The sequence below is a fragment of the Meriones unguiculatus genome, chromosome 4 (genome assembly GCF_030254825.1).
Source record: "Meriones unguiculatus strain TT.TT164.6M chromosome 4, Bangor_MerUng_6.1, whole genome shotgun sequence".
In the NCBI taxonomy this organism is placed as follows: domain Eukaryota; kingdom Metazoa; phylum Chordata; class Mammalia; order Rodentia; family Muridae; genus Meriones; species Meriones unguiculatus.
The window spans coordinates 126105731-126124307 of NC_083352.1; the positions used below are offsets into that span (position 1 = coordinate 126105731).

At 48.8% G+C, this 18577-nt stretch overlaps 1 protein-coding gene across 4 annotated transcripts in view; it reads left to right on the plus strand.

Moving 5' to 3' along the window:
• The window catches only part of Bcl2l1 (BCL2 like 1), a 49235-nt gene extending 31395 nt beyond the window's left edge, over positions 1-17840 (plus strand). For all 4 annotated transcript variants that reach the window (XM_021639704.2, XM_021639705.2, XM_021639706.2 and 1 more), the window contains exon 3: positions 16209-17840. In XM_021639704.2, coding sequence (XP_021495379.1) covers positions 16209-16346 — 138 coding nt within the window. In that variant the 3' untranslated portion in view covers positions 16347-17840. The remainder of the gene's footprint in view (positions 1-16208) is intronic.
• Positions 17841-18577: the final 737 nt, after the last annotated feature.

The following is an 18577-nucleotide window of genomic DNA, read 5'->3' on the forward strand; positions in this document are numbered from 1 at the left end:
AGAGAACGGTGAAAATTACAAAGCAGAAGGGCTAAATATGTGTACCAGGGTTTCTGGCCCAGCTAGTTAAGTGGTGGGGAGCGGAGATTAAGCCTGGGTTAATTCTCATGTAACACCCCCACTTTTTTATTTTTTTTCTTTGGGGGTGGAGGGTTGGTTGACAGGGTCTCAAGGGTTGGTTGACAGGGTCTCACTATGTAACCTTGGCTGGCCTGGAATTCACTATATAGACCAGGGTGGCCTTGAACTCAGTGGACATCCTTGTTTCTGCCTCCCAAGTGCTGGGATTAAAGATATGAGCCACCAAGCCAGTACCTACTGTCTTTTTTTTTTTTTCCTTATTTGTTTGTTTATTTATTTATTTAGAGATAGTCTCACTATGTAGACAAGGCTGGCTTCAAACTCACAGAGATCCACTTGGCTCAGCCTCTATCTCTTGAGTACTGGGACTAAAGGCATGCGTCACTAGGCCTGGCCAGTACCCACAACACTCTTAAAGTGTACTCTGTATTACCAGAAGTAACACTTGGCTATGGAGTTGCATACTGATGAGGAATTGAGCTTTGAGAGGGTAACTATTCCCATGAACACAACTAGAATCTATGGAGATCCCAGGAGAAGGCCATATGCATCTTCTGTAGTCCATTGTGATCATTCTGAGCTGCCAGCCTTGCCCCATGGACAGTCTTTAAATCTAGTTAGGGTTCTGTCAGTTTCCACATCCAGAGCTTTGTTGCCATGGGGAGCTTCAAGTGATCTAGGAATGACCCATCTATAATTAATACACTAATGACAAATACTAGTAAGTGCTGCTGTTCTGTTGAGTCCTGCAGTGTGTAGGATGCTGTAGGCGCACTGTCAGTGTGTCTTTTGTTGTTTGTACTGGGAATGGATCCTAGGGCCTTGTACATGGTAGGTAAACCACGTACCACTAAAGTTACATTCTTTGTTCTCATTGTCTGTACAAGAACATGGGGAGTCAGCCAAGTTAAAAAATAGTTATAAGGTCTGATACTAATAAAGGTCTGCCTATTAATATAATAAATGTTATAAATACTAATAAAATTCAATTCAAATCTAGGCAGTTAGACGCAAAAGACCCCATTATTTGCTCTTTTTTTTTTTCTATTAAATTTATTTATTTATTTTATGTGTCTAAGCTTTCTGTCTGCATGTATGTCTGTGTACTATGTATGTCTGAAGTGCCCATGGAAGCCACAAGAGGAGTAGACCTCTTGGAACTGGACTTACAGGTCCAGTGCACTTGCTCTGTGTTTTCATGTGACTTTTTCTTTTCAAAGTTAAAAGAATCCAGGAAGCACATGCAGGTGGGTGAGCTGCTATGTGAGTGCTAGGAATTGAACCTTGGTCCTCTGGAAGAGTAGCCAGTGTTCTTAACCACTGAGCCTCTCATCGTTCACTTTCTCCATCACGGTGGTTCTGGTGTGAGCATCTGGCTTGTGCTCCACCGCGAGCCCACATACGGTGGAAGGAGAGAATCAGACTGCTCTCTGACTTGTACCATGTGCCCGCCACACACGGGGGGGGGGGGGGGTGGCCTTTTTTTCAATGTTAAAATTTTTTCCAATATTTAAAACATTTGTTTTGTTGTCTGTGTGCATTTGGTTGTATGTATGTGCACCATGTGTGTGCAGGAGCCTGCTGAGGTCAGAAGAGTCATGGACTCCCTGGAGCTGCAGTTACAGGCAGTTAGAAGCCACCATGCATGTGGCACTCTTTTTTAAACTCTATTTGGGGTGTGTAGGCCTCAGCCTCCCTTCCAACCACCTAACCCTTATGTGGTAGAAAAAAAGCTTTAGTTTTTCATGGGGTGGGGGGGACACACACTGTACCAAAAAAACACACACAGAGAAACAAACAACACTCCCCCCAACAATTTAAAGGTTCTAGGGAGAAAGGGCCCAGACTCCTTTATTTCACCTAGGGGTTCTTTTTGGGCTCTGTACTAACTAGTCTTTGTCAACCACAGATGCAGCTAGCAGTCTCCGAAGTGTTTCTCAGCATCTGTCTGCTCCAAGCCATCTCTGGTCTTTCCAAACTTCTTTCTCTCATATTTATACTCTCAAGAGTCCTAGACCACACCCCTCTCTGTGCACACATGGAAGGCCGTTACCAGCTGGCAAAAGCCACACTCCGAAAGAGCCAATTAACAGGTGTGGACAAACTATAGCCCACCCAAAATCCCACACTTGGGGTTAAAACAAAAACATTTACATAACATAACTGAGTTTACAAAGAAACCAAAACTTCTGTTATACATGTGGATGCTGGGAACCAAACCCAGGCTTTCCATAAGAGAAGCAAATGCTCTTAACCACAGGGCCATCTTTCTAGCACCCCACCCCACCCTCAATTTTTAAATTAGTATGTAAGTACATCATTTTTCTCCTTCCCTCCTTCTGCCAACCCCTCATACTCCTTCCTGCCTTTGTGAATTTGTGACCTCTTTTTAATTATTGTTATGCATATATATGCAATATGTTATGTACATATATAATATACATATATATGTAGTATATGCATAACAATATAAGTACAATCTGCTGAACCTGTTTATTGCTATTTGTATGTGTATGATTTCAGGGCTGATCAGTTAGTACTGGATAACTAAATAGGGGACACTTCCCTTGGAGAAGACTAATCTCCTTTCCTCAGCAATGGTTTCCCATTGTTCCTTTTCTAGGGTTGAATTTCCCCCTTCCATGTCCATAAGTGTCATTGTTCTTATTTAGACAGCCATATTGTTGAGATAGCATAAGTATAGCTTCCCTGTCATCTCAAGGCAGAGTTCTTGGTCCTCTGGCTCTTAAAATCTCCAAAGTGTTCCTTAAGTCTTGGGTGTTGCCAGTTAGGTTGCAGATATATCTGTGAAGGCCAGTGGTCAGTTGGTCACATTTTGACCGGCTATGGCTTTCTGTAATGGTCTCCATCTGCTGCAAAGAGACGGTGGCAATGACGGAGAAAAGTACACTTACTGTAGGTCTGAGGACAAGTATTTAGAGTGCAGTTAGGAATTACACAGATTTAGTAAAGTGGGTTCTTCTCTGAGATTCATGAGCTCATTGGCTACAGGTAGAATCTTTTTTTTTTTTTTTTAACATAAAACCTCAGCCTCTTTCTTTACATTCCACAACTGCCTTGAGGAGAGAAAACAAACCAAAAAAAAAAAAATGAGAAGACTCATAGAGCGTTGGAACCAGTGAAAGAGCTCTAAGCTCTAAGCTTATGTCAGTCTATTGACTGACATAAGTAAAACCCACCTCATTGAAATGGCAGTGGGAGGAAACTTGTGTCCCCTGACCAGGTCCTTTCCACAAACCGAACTTTTGTCTTTTTTTTCTAGGTGGAGAGTCTCACACAGCCCAGGCTGGCCTCTAATTAGTTTCAGCTTCTGGTCTCCTACCTCTATCTCCCAGTGCTGGGGTTACTGGTGTATTTTGCCACTCCTTGCTAGAACCTTTAAATTGTTGGGGGGAGTGTCATTTGTTTCTCTGTGTGTTTTTTTGGTACAGTGTGTGCCCCCCCACCCCATGAAAAACTAAAGCTTTTCTCTAACTGCCAGTGGTTTGCAAGAAAAGCAACTGTTTAGTTTGGGAACTTTTTTCCAAATGAATCATTGAGCTTGTGTATGTGCGTGCGTGTGCGTGTGTGTGTGTTCTTAAGAATAATATACTAGAAAAAGAAAGCTTTGGTGAGGGACCTTGGTAGCAAGAATATTCTAATCTCTGAAATCTGTAGAGGTCCCCAAAGCCAGGGCACACTTTGGAGACCAGCCATCTTGCCCTACTCTCGACACACCTTCAGAAAGCTCAAGCTTCCCTGAACCAGCTGCATCTAGTGAGCACTAACGGAAAGCCCTAGTATTTTTTTTTTTTTTTTTTTTTTTATGCAACCAAGCATGGAGATGTAGGTCAGGCACTGCTGGCCTGGCAGTTATAGCAACTCTGACTTTGCTCCTGCACCTGCAGCCATGTTCTCAAGACCCATGGGGCAGGGAAGGGATGCTCCCCTCTAAACAGGGATGGGATCTTCAAGGGCTGGAGGGTGGCTGGAGCTGGCTGGATCAAACAGAGGGTCGGAAAAGACCATCTGGAATGTAGGGAGTGAGAAGATGGCTCTGCCCAGGCGTGTCTGCGGCTTCTGTTCAGCTTAGTGTCATCATCTCTGATGGAAGAGACTGGGGAGGTCCCATCCTCCTGCTGAGCTCAGCTGGCTCCCCAGACCTGCACCTGAACCCTCAGCTTGTCTGCTGTTTACAAAGCTGAAGCTGCCGCCCTTTGGGACCCAGCCTGTTTTCATTTCTGCTCTCAGCTGTCTGATCTCCACGGACCTCACCTACACGTTTATGCGTGCCCGTCCCCCACGATGCTGCCCCACTAGGCCCCTCCAGCCTGGCACGTTTTGGCCTTTGTTCTCTGTAGAACTGCCAATTCAGTGCCTGGCACAGAGAGGGTTCTTCTAGCCTGAAGCAGACTGCTGTGCTGCCTAGCCACACTTTCCCTGAGACTTTGCTTCTTTCTTTAGCTACATTCTGGGGGCAAAGGTTGGCCCCAGGGTTGCTCTTTGTGTATCACCTCTATTTTTTTTTTGTTTTTATTTTATGTTTTTTATTTTAGACAGGGTCTCTCTGTGAAGTCTTTGATGTAGACCATGCTGGCCTTGAACTCACAGAGATTCACTTAACTTCTGCCTCCCAAGTGCTGGGATTAAAGGTTTGCCACCACACCTGTCACCTCTAGTTATCTTAAAGCCCATGCACAGTCTTGGTCCAACATCTTTCCAATGGAGATGTCTTAGGCCTAGACAAGGACACTCAGGGAGCAAGCACAGAGGACTTTGGCCCACTGCGTTGTCCCCAGCTAATCAATGCTCAACATCTGATACAATACAGATTGGATAAATGAAGGCCCAGGAATGAACAGGGCAGCTTGTCTGGACCTTTCAGCAACTAACTCCAGACAGCCCGGCTTACAAACAGGGCCTCTGCAGATGGGTAGTGGGTGGTAGGCAGGTGAGTTGGAACAGAGCATAATCAATATATCCTTCCTTTGTGGTCTTTTAAGATTCCCAGGGAATCAGGGATTGTATTACGTCTCTGCCTTCTCCAACTTCCAAGCCTAAGGGTGGTTGATACGGGAAAAAAAGGACATCAAAAGGAAAAACTTTCAGCATGTGGTGGTGCCTGCTTATACTCAGAGCGCTTGAGGCCCAGGAAATAGGATCACTGAAGTTCGAGGTCAGCTTACAAAATGAATTCAACACCAGTCAGAGTCATATAGCAAGACTTTCCAGGGAAGGTACTAGCTGTTGTAAATAAAGCTACAACAGACTGGATGGGAAGTGCCATTCATCTTTAGCTGGAGTCAAAGGCATTCTTTGGGCTTGGACTAACACTAAGGACTGTTTAATTCTGCTGCCATGCCTGTGGAGTAGGTGCAGCTGTTCTTGTGCACTAGAATTCTAGGCTCAGCAGAGGGAAAAGTCTTTGCCCCAGCGGTCAGGAGACCTGAGATCAGGCTTTGACTTATGTCTGGTGGCCTTTGGGAATGTCGCTGGATTTCAGTGTCTTATCTGTTAAGACAGATTGACTTGGACAGGAGCCACACATCATGACACTAAGATTTCTGAGGAGTCATATGATGCCTCAGCAGATAGTTTGCTGCTCCTGGGTGTCACAGTGGTACTGTATATATCAGTTGCTCGAACAGCACATCTCTGGAGGGCCCTTCCCTGAGTGTGGCCCAAGGTCTTTGTCAGAGGCACCCTGTAACTCTGCACAGTAAGGAGCTGAGGAACCTGGGCAGTGGTGGAAGTGGCCAAGGAGGACCTCTTTGGGCACTTGAAGAGTGGAGTGTATTCATATGTAGGGGGTGGAGCAGGAAGGAGTGTGTTCTAGAGACTTGCATCCATTGCATAATCCTCCAGATCAGTTGCCTTCAGCCTGTGGAATTCCAAACATTTCTGATCAGATAAAGGTAGCTGAAAATACCCAGGACTTGTCCGGACTAGCTGAGGCCGTGCTGGGGTGAAGAGGTTAAGGCTACAGTGCTTGAGCAACCTCTGACCACTTGGGAGCTTACCCTGGCTCCTAGATTGGACTTTTCCCCAGAATTCTTCAGGATGGGGAGCAGAGCCATTGGGCTTTGAGGTAGAGGATGGCCAGGCCCTTCACACACTGGGTGCTTGGCCTTTTGGATGCCCCCGAAGGGACCCAGGGCTCAGTTGTCCAAGTAACTTACTCTCTTCCTCTTCCTAGCAGCCTTCACTATGTTTGTTTGTTTGTTTGTTTGAGGTTTATTTGTTTTTATGTGTGTTAGTGTTTTGTCTGCATGTATGTCTGTGCACCATGCATGTGTTTGCTGCTCTTGGGGGTCAGAGGAGGAAGTTGGGGTTGGGTTCTCTGAAACTAGAGTTACCGAGTTTTCTACAAGGGCAACAAATCCAGCCCCTCCTTCATTTTATAGGTAGGGAAATGCCAGACAGGAGAGTGGATTTACCTCAAGCAGCCTAGCAATGGAGCTATGTTCTTCCACAGCAGCCAGGACTGAGCACCCCCAGGAAAGAGGCTGGGCATGACTGGGGAAGGTGGCAGGAGAGCCTGCTGTGGACTCTGGTTGTTCCAGTACAGTGCAGAGATGCCATTTTTCTATTATTACATATATTTATCTGGTGGAACACAGGTACTACAGCTCATGTATGGGAGTTGGTTCTCTCCTTATGTCATGTCATCCTGGGGATCAAATTCAGGTTGTTAGACATGGGCAGCAGGTACCTTTACCTGTTGAGTATTCTCACTGGCCCACAGAAGATGATTATTGGTTTGTTTGCTTATGGGCTTGCTTGTTTTGAGGTAGGATCTTACTCTGTAGTTTTGGCTGGCCCAGAACTCACTCTATAGACCAGGCTAGTCTCCAGCTCAGGGATCTCCTGCCTCTTCCTCTCAAGTGCTGGGACTAGACGTATGTGCTCACAGAAGATGTCTTTTCTAGTACTTTCCCATAAGCTTCCCATCCTTCTGCATGAATCTCTGAGGACTTGGTGTCTGGAGGACACCAGCTTCCTGCCCAGTTGCTTGATATTGCAAGGCCTTCTTGTACTGTTGCCAAAGAAGATGGGAATGAAGAGGGAGTCAACTGTCCTTTATTCTTTTCAGCACCTTTTTTGAGCCAAACACCAGCCTAGGTCCAGAAACCAAAACTAACGGGCAAATGGAAAAAGCAGATGGCTTCCCTGAAGATGTGCTCTGTGAGCCTAAGAGTAGGCTGGGCTGAGGATACCAGCATGCCAAAAAGCCTGAGGCAGAACAGAATGTGACATGGAGGGAGAGAAGCAGCCTGGCCGGTTGAGGCTCAGGAAACACACACACACACAAAACACAACACACATACCGCATACACACATTGACCCTTGCAGGCCAGGCCATGAGAGGACCCAGACTCAAACTGTGCCTTAGCTAGTAGTGAGCACGGTAGGGTTGACTGTGTGTCATGATTCACATGTGTTATGGTGAGTCCTCATAGCAATCTGAGCTGAGGTAAATTTTTATTCCATTTCATAGATGAGATGTTCAAAACTAAACGCCTTAGTCTATTTGCCAGACTTCTGGCTACCTGCGTACTCTGTGCTCTGACACAGTGGTGGGAAGAAATTCAGCCTTGTTCTTATCAGGGAAGCACCTGCATTTCACATGGGAAGAAATAGTCAGACAGGAAACTAGCCCAGGTCAAGGAAGGCTGGCAGAGCTGCTTCTGCCCACTGGTACCTTTCTTGGCAGCTGGAATAGCAAAGATGAGAACAGATCCAAGGCCAGCCTTAGAGAAGCATTCGCTCCCTAAAAGAATGGTTTTCCAGTGCGGCTGCCCAATGTAAAGTGCTCTACACAGAGAGGAGAGACTGCCTCGGACTGACTGTATCCCACTGTCCCATCCACAGGAGGCAAACTCTGTGTGACCATGACAGTCCATCCTTAACTCCACCAGAGAGTTGGTAGTGTTGGGGATCTCATGTGAAGGTAGATCAAGGTGTTAGAATGTCACTCTTGGGCTGCAGTGATGACTCAGCAATTGAGAGTGCACACTGCCCTTGCGGAGGACCAGCATCTGTTCTCAGGACTCATATCAGACAGCTCACAGCCACTATAACTCCAGATCCAGGGGATTCAGTGGCTTTTTCTTTCCTTAGCAGGCATTTGTATGTGCCCTTGCATACGTGTGGGCGTGCACACACATGCATATTCACACAGTTCACTCTGAGTGTCCTTCTGGCCCGGGCCCCTGGGATACTAGAGGGCTGTTATCTACTTGAGAGAAGATAGGAAGTCACCATGCTTGAAATGAGATGGCTGAGATGAGAAAAGAGGCCTCACAGAGCAGTGAATTGCTGGGCTCTGGGACCAGGCTGCCAGGGTTCAGCTTCACCTCAGGTGTGTGATATGACCTTGAGGACACTGTGCTTCTTTACTCCTGTGTCCTTGTCTGTGACATAAAAGGTGAGAACAGCCCAAAGGATTTTGTTTGCTTGTGTTGTTGAGGGTGTCATGCTGTCCTGGCTGGCCTGGAGCTCGCTATGTAAACCATGCTGTCATTAAACTCATGGCAGCCTGACTCAGTCTCCATTGAGTGCTGGGTTTACTACAGGCCCCACCCTCTCTTTTGGCTGTTGTGAGGCCTGGGTGGTTTCTGACCTCAAGGCGCTAGCCTAGTGAATCCTGGTTGCCATGTTACCCACCCTCTGGGAGCAGGTGGTTGCAGACTCCATTGAGTAGAGAGTGCCTATGATGCTCTCCTGGTGCTCAGCTGAGTGGCCTGTTTCAAAGCTGGACAGATGGAAGGCCTCACTTGCTCAGCCGGATACTTCTCGATTCCCCAGCGAGGTGTTATCTCCTCCCTGCACAGCCGCTTCCTGTTCTGAGAAATGCGCACATCTGTCAGGCTCCTCTTCTTAGAACTAATGGTGGGGGAAGGGGAAGGAGAGAAGGGGCTGACAGATGACCGACAGAGTTAGAGGAAGATGTGAAAATGTCCCCAAAGATTCCCTAAAGCTCACATGGCCTACACCCTCAGCCAAGAAGCCCTCAAAAGATCTCCTTGCTTCACTGAGCATTTGCACCCCCTAATCTTAACACTGCCCATAACACCAGAGTCAGCTGCCTCTGCTCCCACTCTGCCCTCACTGATCTGCCCTCCCAGGGTGCCCACATCCAGCCTCTGTTCTTCAGAGCAGAGAGCTTGTTCCTCTCACATCACGCAGGTCAACAGCTCCCCCAGGAATGCCAAGGGAAGTGGATTCCAGCCACAAGCCTCACTCCTTCCGAGCTGCTGCCTATACTTCTGCCAAGAGAGAGATAAGGCCTCTGTGTGCCACCACCCTGCTGCCTCCTAGGGATCTCCTAACAAGGCCTTGTTTATCTACTCAGCTGGCATTTATCAACTTTTCTCTGGGAGAAACTGAGGCTAGGAGCAGAAGGTGACTGCAGGTGATTCACAACCTACCCATACAGGGCCGTGCCAAGGCCAGGGGAAGGCATACTGCCACCGTTTCTGGCACAGAGTCACTTGTAGGAGCCCCTTCCTCTTCTCCACCCACATCTTTCCTGAAATAACCGAACAGGAAGGAAGCAGTGGGCACAGGCCTGGTGGCTTTCCAGAGTCACCCAGGAGGAAGGAAGCACCGTCTGGCACAGGAACTTGCTTGTTGCTCACTGCAGCCAGGATGGAAGGCTTTCACTTTCCCTGGTTATTCGTCACATCCTTTCCTGAGGCAACTTCTCTACTAGCTGTGTAGGACTCATTCATTTGACTGATAGCCTTAAGACCACCTTACTCTCTTTGAAGGACCCAGAGCCTGGCCCTGGCCCTGGCCCTGGCCCTGGCCTACAATGTGGGTTTTGCTGCCTGACACATTGGACTTGAACTGCCTTACCTACTTTGGCAAGGTGTCTTAATGGCTCTGAGCACCAGTGTACTTGAGCTCAGAATTTGAACCTCTTTCCTTCACAGAGGTACATGAACATGGCCCATTATCAGGGCAGAAGAAGATCTGTTCTTTGGAAATTGAGCAGAAGAACTTAGCCTAATTGTTGCTATAGATCTGTAGGCCCAGTGGGCAACGGTGGTACCCAGTGACAGTATGTGGAAACAGCTGATGAGCTGACTTAGAAAAACAGTAAATCAGAGCACCTCACAAGGTGGCTCTGAAGAAAAGTGCCAGCTGCTGCCACTACAGGGGTAGATATAGCAGGCGCTGAGATGGCAAAATGGGACATCAGATTGAATAAGAATCCCAAACCTATCATTGCTTATGTAAGAATCTTGCGTGACCTTGAGCCTCCACACTTGCCAGGGTTATTAAGAAATGCCGTAAACATTCATGGCATTCATTCATTCATGTGGAGTAGGGTCCTTTATAGTACCTACTACATTCTAAGTGCTGTGCCACTCTATAGAGATAACGGGTAAGAAACAGGTTGGGGAAACAGGACAAAGAATTGTCTTTCAAATGAATGGGAATGTGGATGGATTGGGGCCTGTGGCCTACCAAGGGAATGTGCTTTAGCTCAGACTGGCACATATCCAAAAAAGGGCCAGAACTGGTGGCACAGGTCTGTAATTGGAGCTGTTTGGAAAGCTGAGGCAGGACTATCTCAAGTTCCTGACCAGCCTGTGCTGTGGGTAAAGCTCAAGACCCCACCTCCTAGACAGAAAGTAAACAGAGTGAGGACGGTGCAGCGGTCAGTGGTCAAGCACTTGCCTCACATATGCGAGGCTCCGGGTCAGTCCTCAGTACTGCAGTCGGCTGTCACAGGCGACTTATTCTTACTGTTTAACAAGTGAGGACACTGGAGACCAGAGACATGGAATAACTTGCTCATAGTCACACTTGGGGAAGAAGCATGGAGAGGGGAGAAAAGGGAAGACAGGTCCTATTCAGATTGGGTGTGTACTCAGTCTCTGGGCCCCTTCCCTCCAGACATCATGTCACCGTGATGTCTTCGGTGTTGTAGTTAGTTGTAGAGAGAAGTTGATTCATCCAGTTAGCCACCTGTTTAAAGTCAATCTATTCTATACCTGATTAAGTGAGCTAGGTTTCAAAGTCTAGGTTAGGCTTGGTCCTGCTTGCATTGAACCCCAAGACTGATAGGGTTGACCAGCACGGAGATGGTGGCTTCCCTTCTCCATCCTGCCAAGGGTCTTTGTAATGTTAGAGCCTCTGCTGGAGCCTGATTTTTTTTTTCTTCCCTTGGTGCTAGGCATAACCTCCACGACATCAAGTATGCCAGGCAAGTGCTCTGTCACTGAGCAATATCCAAGGCCCTAGGAGCATGGCTCTTTTATACCTAAGGCATTTGAATCCTACGGCTGCAACTGGATCATCATTGAGACATTGACATAAACCTCAGAGACTTTCCTGTCCTCAAGGTCCCAAGATCTATCGTATTATCTTACTGTTTTTTTGTGATGCTTTCTTTTCTTGGCTGTTTTCCTTTTTCTTTTTTATATTACATATATGGGTGTTTTGCTCGAATGTATGATTGTACACCACATGCATGTAGTACCGACAGAGGCCAGAAGGGAGCATCAGATCCCCTGGAACTAGAGTTACCTTACATATGGTTGTGAGCTATTATATGGCTGCTAGGAATCAAACCCATGTCTTCTGTAAGAGCAGCCAATGCTCTTAACCACTGAGCCATCTCTGCAGCCCCGCCTCATTCCTTTTTCTTTCAAACCTTCCCTCAAGAATCTCTTCCCATGAAATTAGAATATCTTAGTGAAGCACTTTTTATGCACTTGTATATAGCCACAAACAATTGGATTATGTAAGAATTTTTTATAGTGTCCCTTTGGAGGTAATCTCACTACTGCTAAGAATGTGCTAGAGCATAAACATGTCCTGGAAGTCCTGTGGGAGGTTTTGCCTGTCTTCAGGCCTGTCTTCATGGTTGGTGCTTTGTGAACATTAGGGATGTAACTGAAAGTGCAGAGAGTCCAGAAACACACGAGAGATGTTCATTGCAGAGTTGGGGGAAGGCGAACAGGGAGGAGCGGGCTCCACAGTGGGGTCTCATGGGCTGGTTTAGGAAGAAAGGTGTGAGTAAGGAGTGAAGACTTTAGAACGTGAGCCCTTTGGTGGGTATGGCCATGACTACTTTAAGCCGTTTGGTGTTGGAAGAAGACACTTTTAAAGGAGTCCTAGCTGGACTTCTAGAGTGAAAGGTAGAAAAACTGGAATCTTAGTCTAGGCTCTTCTCCAAACCTGCTGTGTTGACTCTCCGGATTTGGTCTGCTTGGGTTGGAGTCCATAGCTGTTGTGGAGGTCATTAGCCATTGTGTCCCCAGCCACCCTAAAACTCCCACATGTATCTCCAAGGCAGCAGTCAGCTCCAAAGGGAACCTTCTCTCACTTAGCTCTAGTCGAAACTGAGTCCAGCACACCCTCAGGCCTAGGTTTCCTGGGAACACCCATGACTTTGGTCCCCTGCCCGCTGTGTAGTAAAATCAGTGGGAGCCCCGAGGAGCAGTGGGGACTTATCTCTGCTTTTCCAGACCTGGGAGCTCAGTAGTCCTGTTTATTTACCCAGAGCAGCCGCCCGCTGAGAAAATGGCTGTTTCCAAGTGTGCCGTGTGAACCTGGGCTAAATATACCCACACCACAGCCTCTCCTGCCCCCACCCCCAGGAACAGCACGGCCCATTTTGCTCAACTCTCTGCAAAAGCCACTGCTGGGACTCACGCCCTTGAAAGCCCTGCTCACCCCCACCCCTCCAGAAGGAGCTCTGAGCAAGATCACCCTGGCCAAGAATGCAGCATAAGAACAGAGACAGGAGTGGTCAGTATCTTGTTCTCTGTGTCCCCTCCACCCTGGAATGACTGTTCCTGGACAGTGAACGCTTTGTGCCTTCATGGGGACAGGGCCTGTTTACTCCAGCCCAGCCCCAGAGCCGAAAATTTCCTGTGGCTGTCAGCCCTCTACTTCAGGAAAGTTCCAGTGTGGGAGCCTGGCTCTCAGTTCTGGCTACCACCCCAGCGTCCCTGATTCCTTGTGGCCTCTTGAGATAACTAAGACTTCTAGCTGTGGCTTCTTTTCTCCTGTCCATTCCCACAGCCCAGGACTTTATTTACACATCTTTTTGTTGCTTTACCCAGGCCTGCTTAACTGGCTGGCCTCAAACTCCCTATGTATCTAAGGGTGACCTTGAACTTCTGATCTTCATGCCTCCATCTCCCTCATACTGGGGTTATAGGAATGCACCACCATACCAATTTTATGCAGGGTACCAGGGACCTAAGGCTTCACACATGCTGGCTGGACACTTTACCAACTGTGCTACATCCTCTGTCTTAAGAGCTCTCTTGCCGGGCATGGTGGCGCACGCCTGTAATTCCAGCACTTAGGGAGGCAGAGGCAGGTGGATCTCTGTGAATTTGAGGACAGCCAAGGCTACACGCAAACCCTGTCAACAAAAACAAGACCAAAAAAAAAAAATTCTCTTCTCAGCATAGAGGCTGGCCAGGATGGACAAGACAGGAACAGACAGCCACTGCTTTCTGTCCAGGTCCTGGGCTCCCCTCAGGTCTGTCACCACCATTCCTTGCCCCAAAACCATATGGCACTGCAACAAGACAGTTCTCCCTGTCCAATAGATGGAACTGGAGCAGCAATCACTCTGATTTTGCTAAAGATAAACCTTAAGGCCTCATACATGCCACGTGTTCTGTAGGACCCAGCAGCCCTGCACCTCTCCCCCGTGAGGCAGGCAGTCCCTGCAGTCTGGTGCTAGCTCTGCTATCTTTTAGTTAATGTGTCCCACTCCTTAAGCCTCAGGCATCTCACCTCTGCTTGGAAATGAGACTCTAGCCTACCTCTGAGGGCCCAAAGGAAAGATGGAGCAATACCTGGGGCCTAGTAGACGTGCAATGTATTTGTTCTCCTCTTATGCAGTCCTGTTGCTTAACTTCCCAGTGATGAATTCAGAAATATGTTGTCAGGCCACTAGAGGGTAGCACAAGAGATTGATGCAGCACAGAGAAGCAGCAAAACCAGGAAGGGTTGAGGGTTCCTCCCAGCCTAACTCACCCATCTATGTGTAGCGAGCGTCTTCTAAATAGCGGGACGCTCAAATAAAAATAACAGTGCTACACACAACACAGCACTGTGTTCAGTGTTCAGTCCTTTTCTGAGACAGGTTCTCACCATGTGGGCTAGGCTGGCCTCAACCTCATAGAGACCTACCTGCCTCTACCTCCTGAGTGCCGGGATTAAAGGTGTGTGCCCAACTGTGCCTCACTGCTATGCATTCACTATTATATGACTGGCAGCCCAGTAGGCTTGTTTCACCAGCATCACATACACATGAGGAACATGTCTCATTGAAAGAGCTGAAACCTTACAGGCTCCATTTTAATGTTATAGAACTTTGTGCACAGTTGTGTGTGTGTGTGTGTGTGTGTGTGTGTGTGTGTGTGTGTGTGTTAGGCAACACCTGACAGTTTATGGCACATCAGCTTTGTGCCAGACCCTATTCTAAGCTCAAGACAGGACCTCAGCTCTCGCCTAGTCATATCAGGTACAGAAGGCAAATTACAGCAAAACATGATATCTGCTGTGGTCCTGAGAAGTGCTGAGGAGATAGGGGTGTGGCCACCTATAACCCCAGTGCTCCCAATACTCAGGAGGCTGAGGTAGGAGGGTTGAAAATTCAAGGCTGGCCTTTGTCTCTGGAAAAGGGGTGGAAGAGGAGAGGAGAGAAGAAAGAAGGTAGTATGCTGAGAAGACGACCAAAGCAAGGTTAGGGGTGGGCACAGTGTCGGGTGCTCCAGACAGTGCGGCCAGCAGGATCCGCAAAGAGACCATAGAGCCAGAGTAGGGGCCAGAGAGATTCCTGGACTGCAGCTATGGCAGGGAGGCAGACAGCTCTGGTGTGAGGACACCTTGGGAAGATGGAGAGTTTGGAGAGCTAGATGCATTGTGGTCAAAGAGGACTTTCCATCTGCCTGCTGCTTCCGGTTCTTTTCTTTGAGTGGATGGGAACTTTGCTATAAGGGCCCATGGCTTATGCTGCCTCTCCAACAGCATCATAAAGACCATATTGATCTTTTCCGGTCAATCTGCTCAGAGCTTGTGCCGTCCTGCTGCTAGGCACCAGGATGCAAAATTTCCCTGCTGAGCACAGGAGGAGCTGCTAGAGCACAGGACTGCTTGCAGTGTGCAGCAGTCTGGTCAGTGTTTTTAAGCAATCTTCTCTGCAGAGCCATGGCCTAGGGGTGCATGGTACTGCTGAGGGATATCAGTGGAGAAGAAATGAACCAGGCTGCATCTCGAGGGATCATACTGGGAGGTGGGGCCCAGAGCCACCTGGAGATGGAAAGCCTGTCAGGGAGCCTCCACTTGGCCAGTTGGGACCAGATGGAGACTAATATAGCCCCATAGTAGCAATGACCTAGGCTCTAAAGTCAACATTCAGTTTCTCATTCCACAAACACAAGGCAAACACTTATTTCTAGGAGCCAAGTACCAAGTGTGGATTCTGGTTCTATCATTGACTAAGTAGGTTGACCTAGTTGGATTCCTTTCCTCCCAGAGCCTGAGGAAGACAGCCCGTTGCAGCTGGTGGCTGCACAGCTCTGACTTGCATGTGCTGGTTGTGCCACTGAAACACTTGCTCCTCTGATAACTGAACTTCATGACAGAGACCTGTTGCTTATCTCCAGGGCCTGGACTGACAGCCCTGGGTTGGGGACAGGAATGGTCCCCCAGTCTGAAAGTCCTAAGACCACTGGCTGAATACCCCAGTGGAATTGCTCTAAGAACCTCGCCTCTCTGTGGTCTAGCAGTGGACAACCCAACTGTCTGGCATTCCTCTTGGACTCCAGTCAGCCTCTAGAGATATGTTATACTGCACAACCTGCCCCATCCCACCTCCTGTACCCCACTGTGTCTTAGTAGTCCCTGCTGGTATCTGTTGCCTCTTGAGGCAAAATGCACTCTCTCTGCCCCTGTGTTCTCAGTAGCACATTAGGTTGGTCTTCCCTAGCTGGGGTTTAGAGGAGCAGCCTTTAACCTTTTCTCTGGCCATGGTGGGCACTAGTGTCATGGTTTTACAAGGCGATTACATGGAAGTGCTCTTTTCTCCTACCCATTCAGTACAATGATTCACAGTGTTTCTCTTTGCTTCTCCGTCCCTACAGGACACTTTTGTGGAACTCTACGGGAACAATGCAGCAGCCGAGAGCCGAAAAGGCCAGGAGCGTTTCAACCGCTGGTTCCTGACGGGCATGACTGTGGCTGGTGTGGTTCTGCTGGGCTCACTCTTCAGTCGGAAGTGACCAGACAATGACCACCCACTCGCCTCTCACCCTGCCCCCCACCACAACTCTGTCTTCAGCCACCATTGCTACCAGGAGAACCACTACATGCAACTCACACCCCTTCTCCTATCACAGGGTTGGGCCTAGACCGAGTCCCCTGCAGTTAGCTTTCTAGAACCCACCACGCTTCTGTGAGAGCCACCTTCCCCCACATCTCAATTCCCTTGGCCTCAAAATTCACAAGGTTTTCCCCCAAATCGGCCCCATGGAGGCTGGCAGGAGCGGGAAGGGTTGTGCTAGAGGGAGAAGGGCCTGCCTTGTTGGTGGGACCCTTGTTCCCCGGAGGCTCCTGGGAATGCTTTTCTGGCAGGGAGCCGGAGAGCTTTCTAAACCTCTTCCCCAGAAAGAGACTAGATTGCCTTGGTTTTGATGTGTGTGGCCTCAGAATTGACCATTTCCTGTCCTATTGTGTCCCTGGGCGGCCCTCCTCCAGCCCCCGCCCACCCCTTTTTCCTATCTCCACTCCCCAAGAGCCATTGAGAGGTCCCTTTTGACTAATTAGAAATTCAGGCTGCTTGGGATAAAGAGACAAGGACCAGAACCTCCCAGCCTGTGGCCTGGCCAAAGCCCTGACTCCTGGTCTGAATGTTCTCCTGAGGCCTCTGGCTAGAGGCTAGCCCCACTAGAAGGAGGGACTTAGCTGCAGAAAGTCCTTCGTGCTAGAGCTAGAGTGGCTCGTGCAGCTTAGCACCGCCCTTCTTTACCCCTCCCCTGGCTCCGTGACCATGACTGAGGGACCAACTGGACCCAAGATAGGTGCCCGAGCTGTCCAATCACTTTAGCTGCCTCCCTTCCTGCAAGATCAGCCTATGGCATCTTTGCCTTGGGTGCTGGCCACAGGGTCTGGGGACTCTGGCTCAGCCCTGAAGTGAAAGGGAGCTACACGAGCAGCAGTGGGAGCCCTGGGGCCTTCCCTACCTCAGGCAGGAAGGGCAGGAAGGAGAGCCTGGTGCACAGGTGAGGAGGACTGCAAGGGCCTGCTCTACCCAGTCTCTGTGCCCTGACCCCATCCAGCCTGGGCAGCAGGGCTGCCAGGGTCACCGTGGCCTGGCCAGGAGCCCTTCAGGCCTCTCTCTCCTCTGCTACACCCTTGGCCTGTCTCATCCTTAGGGGTCCCAGCTCAGCTCTGGCTACCCCGGGCTCTCTGCTGTACATATTCGAGACTAGTTTTTATTCCTTGTGAAGATGATATACTATTTTTGTTAAGCGTGTCTGTATTTATGTGTGAGGAGCTGCTGGCTTGCTGTGCGCGTGCACGTGGAGAGCTGGTGCCCAGAGACTGACAGCCTGATGCTCCCTCCCTGCCCTTGCCCGGGGAAGCCCAAGGGGGTCCTGGCTTCTGAGGGGCACCTGGCCCTCCCCTCCCTTACCCTACACTTGTTCCAGCTCTTTGAAATAGTTTGTGTGAAGGTGAAAGTGCAGTTCAGTAATAAACGGTGTCGATTCTGTGGACCACAGCCTTGGCTCTGCGCCGTGCAGGTGAGGGAGAAGTTGTTGGGTCCTGTTGCTCTGGGGATGGGTGGCCCCAAACGTTTTTCTGTTCTTTGCATTCTGTACATTAGTGGCAGTAGGCACGTTACTTGAGCACCCTGGGGAGCTGACAGTCACATAATCACTGGGCAAGTGTGTACCGAGTCCTGCTGCAGCACAGACCTACCTTCTTGAGACTAGTAGAGAAGAAAGGTGTGGAAGCGGGGTGCTGGCTAGCTAAGGGCTTCCATGAGAAAGCCACTATCTTCTGGCAAGACATGAGAGATTTGAGAGTAGATAAAGTGACCATATTTGCGGTAACATTTTTAAGATAGGTCTCAGAGTTTCACATGAATCAGAAATGGCTCTAGAAAAAGATGACATGTGCTGGAGAGGTGGCTCAAGCTGAGAGCTTGCTGCATAGTCCTGAGGACCAGAAGTTAGATCCTAACACCGCTTAATAAGCTGAGTGTTCCCCAGATACATGAAATTCCAGTTGTAATGAATGTGATACCTTCTCTGGACTCTGCCCATATACAAGCATGTGTGCCCTTACACATGTGCATATTCATGCACACAAAATTTTTTTTTGAAGAGGACACAGAAGCCAGGCATGATGGCACACTCCTTTAATCTCGGCACTCAGGAGGCAGAGGCAGGCAGATCTCTGAGTTCAAGACCAACCTGGTCTACAGAGTGAGTTCCAGGACAGCTAAGGC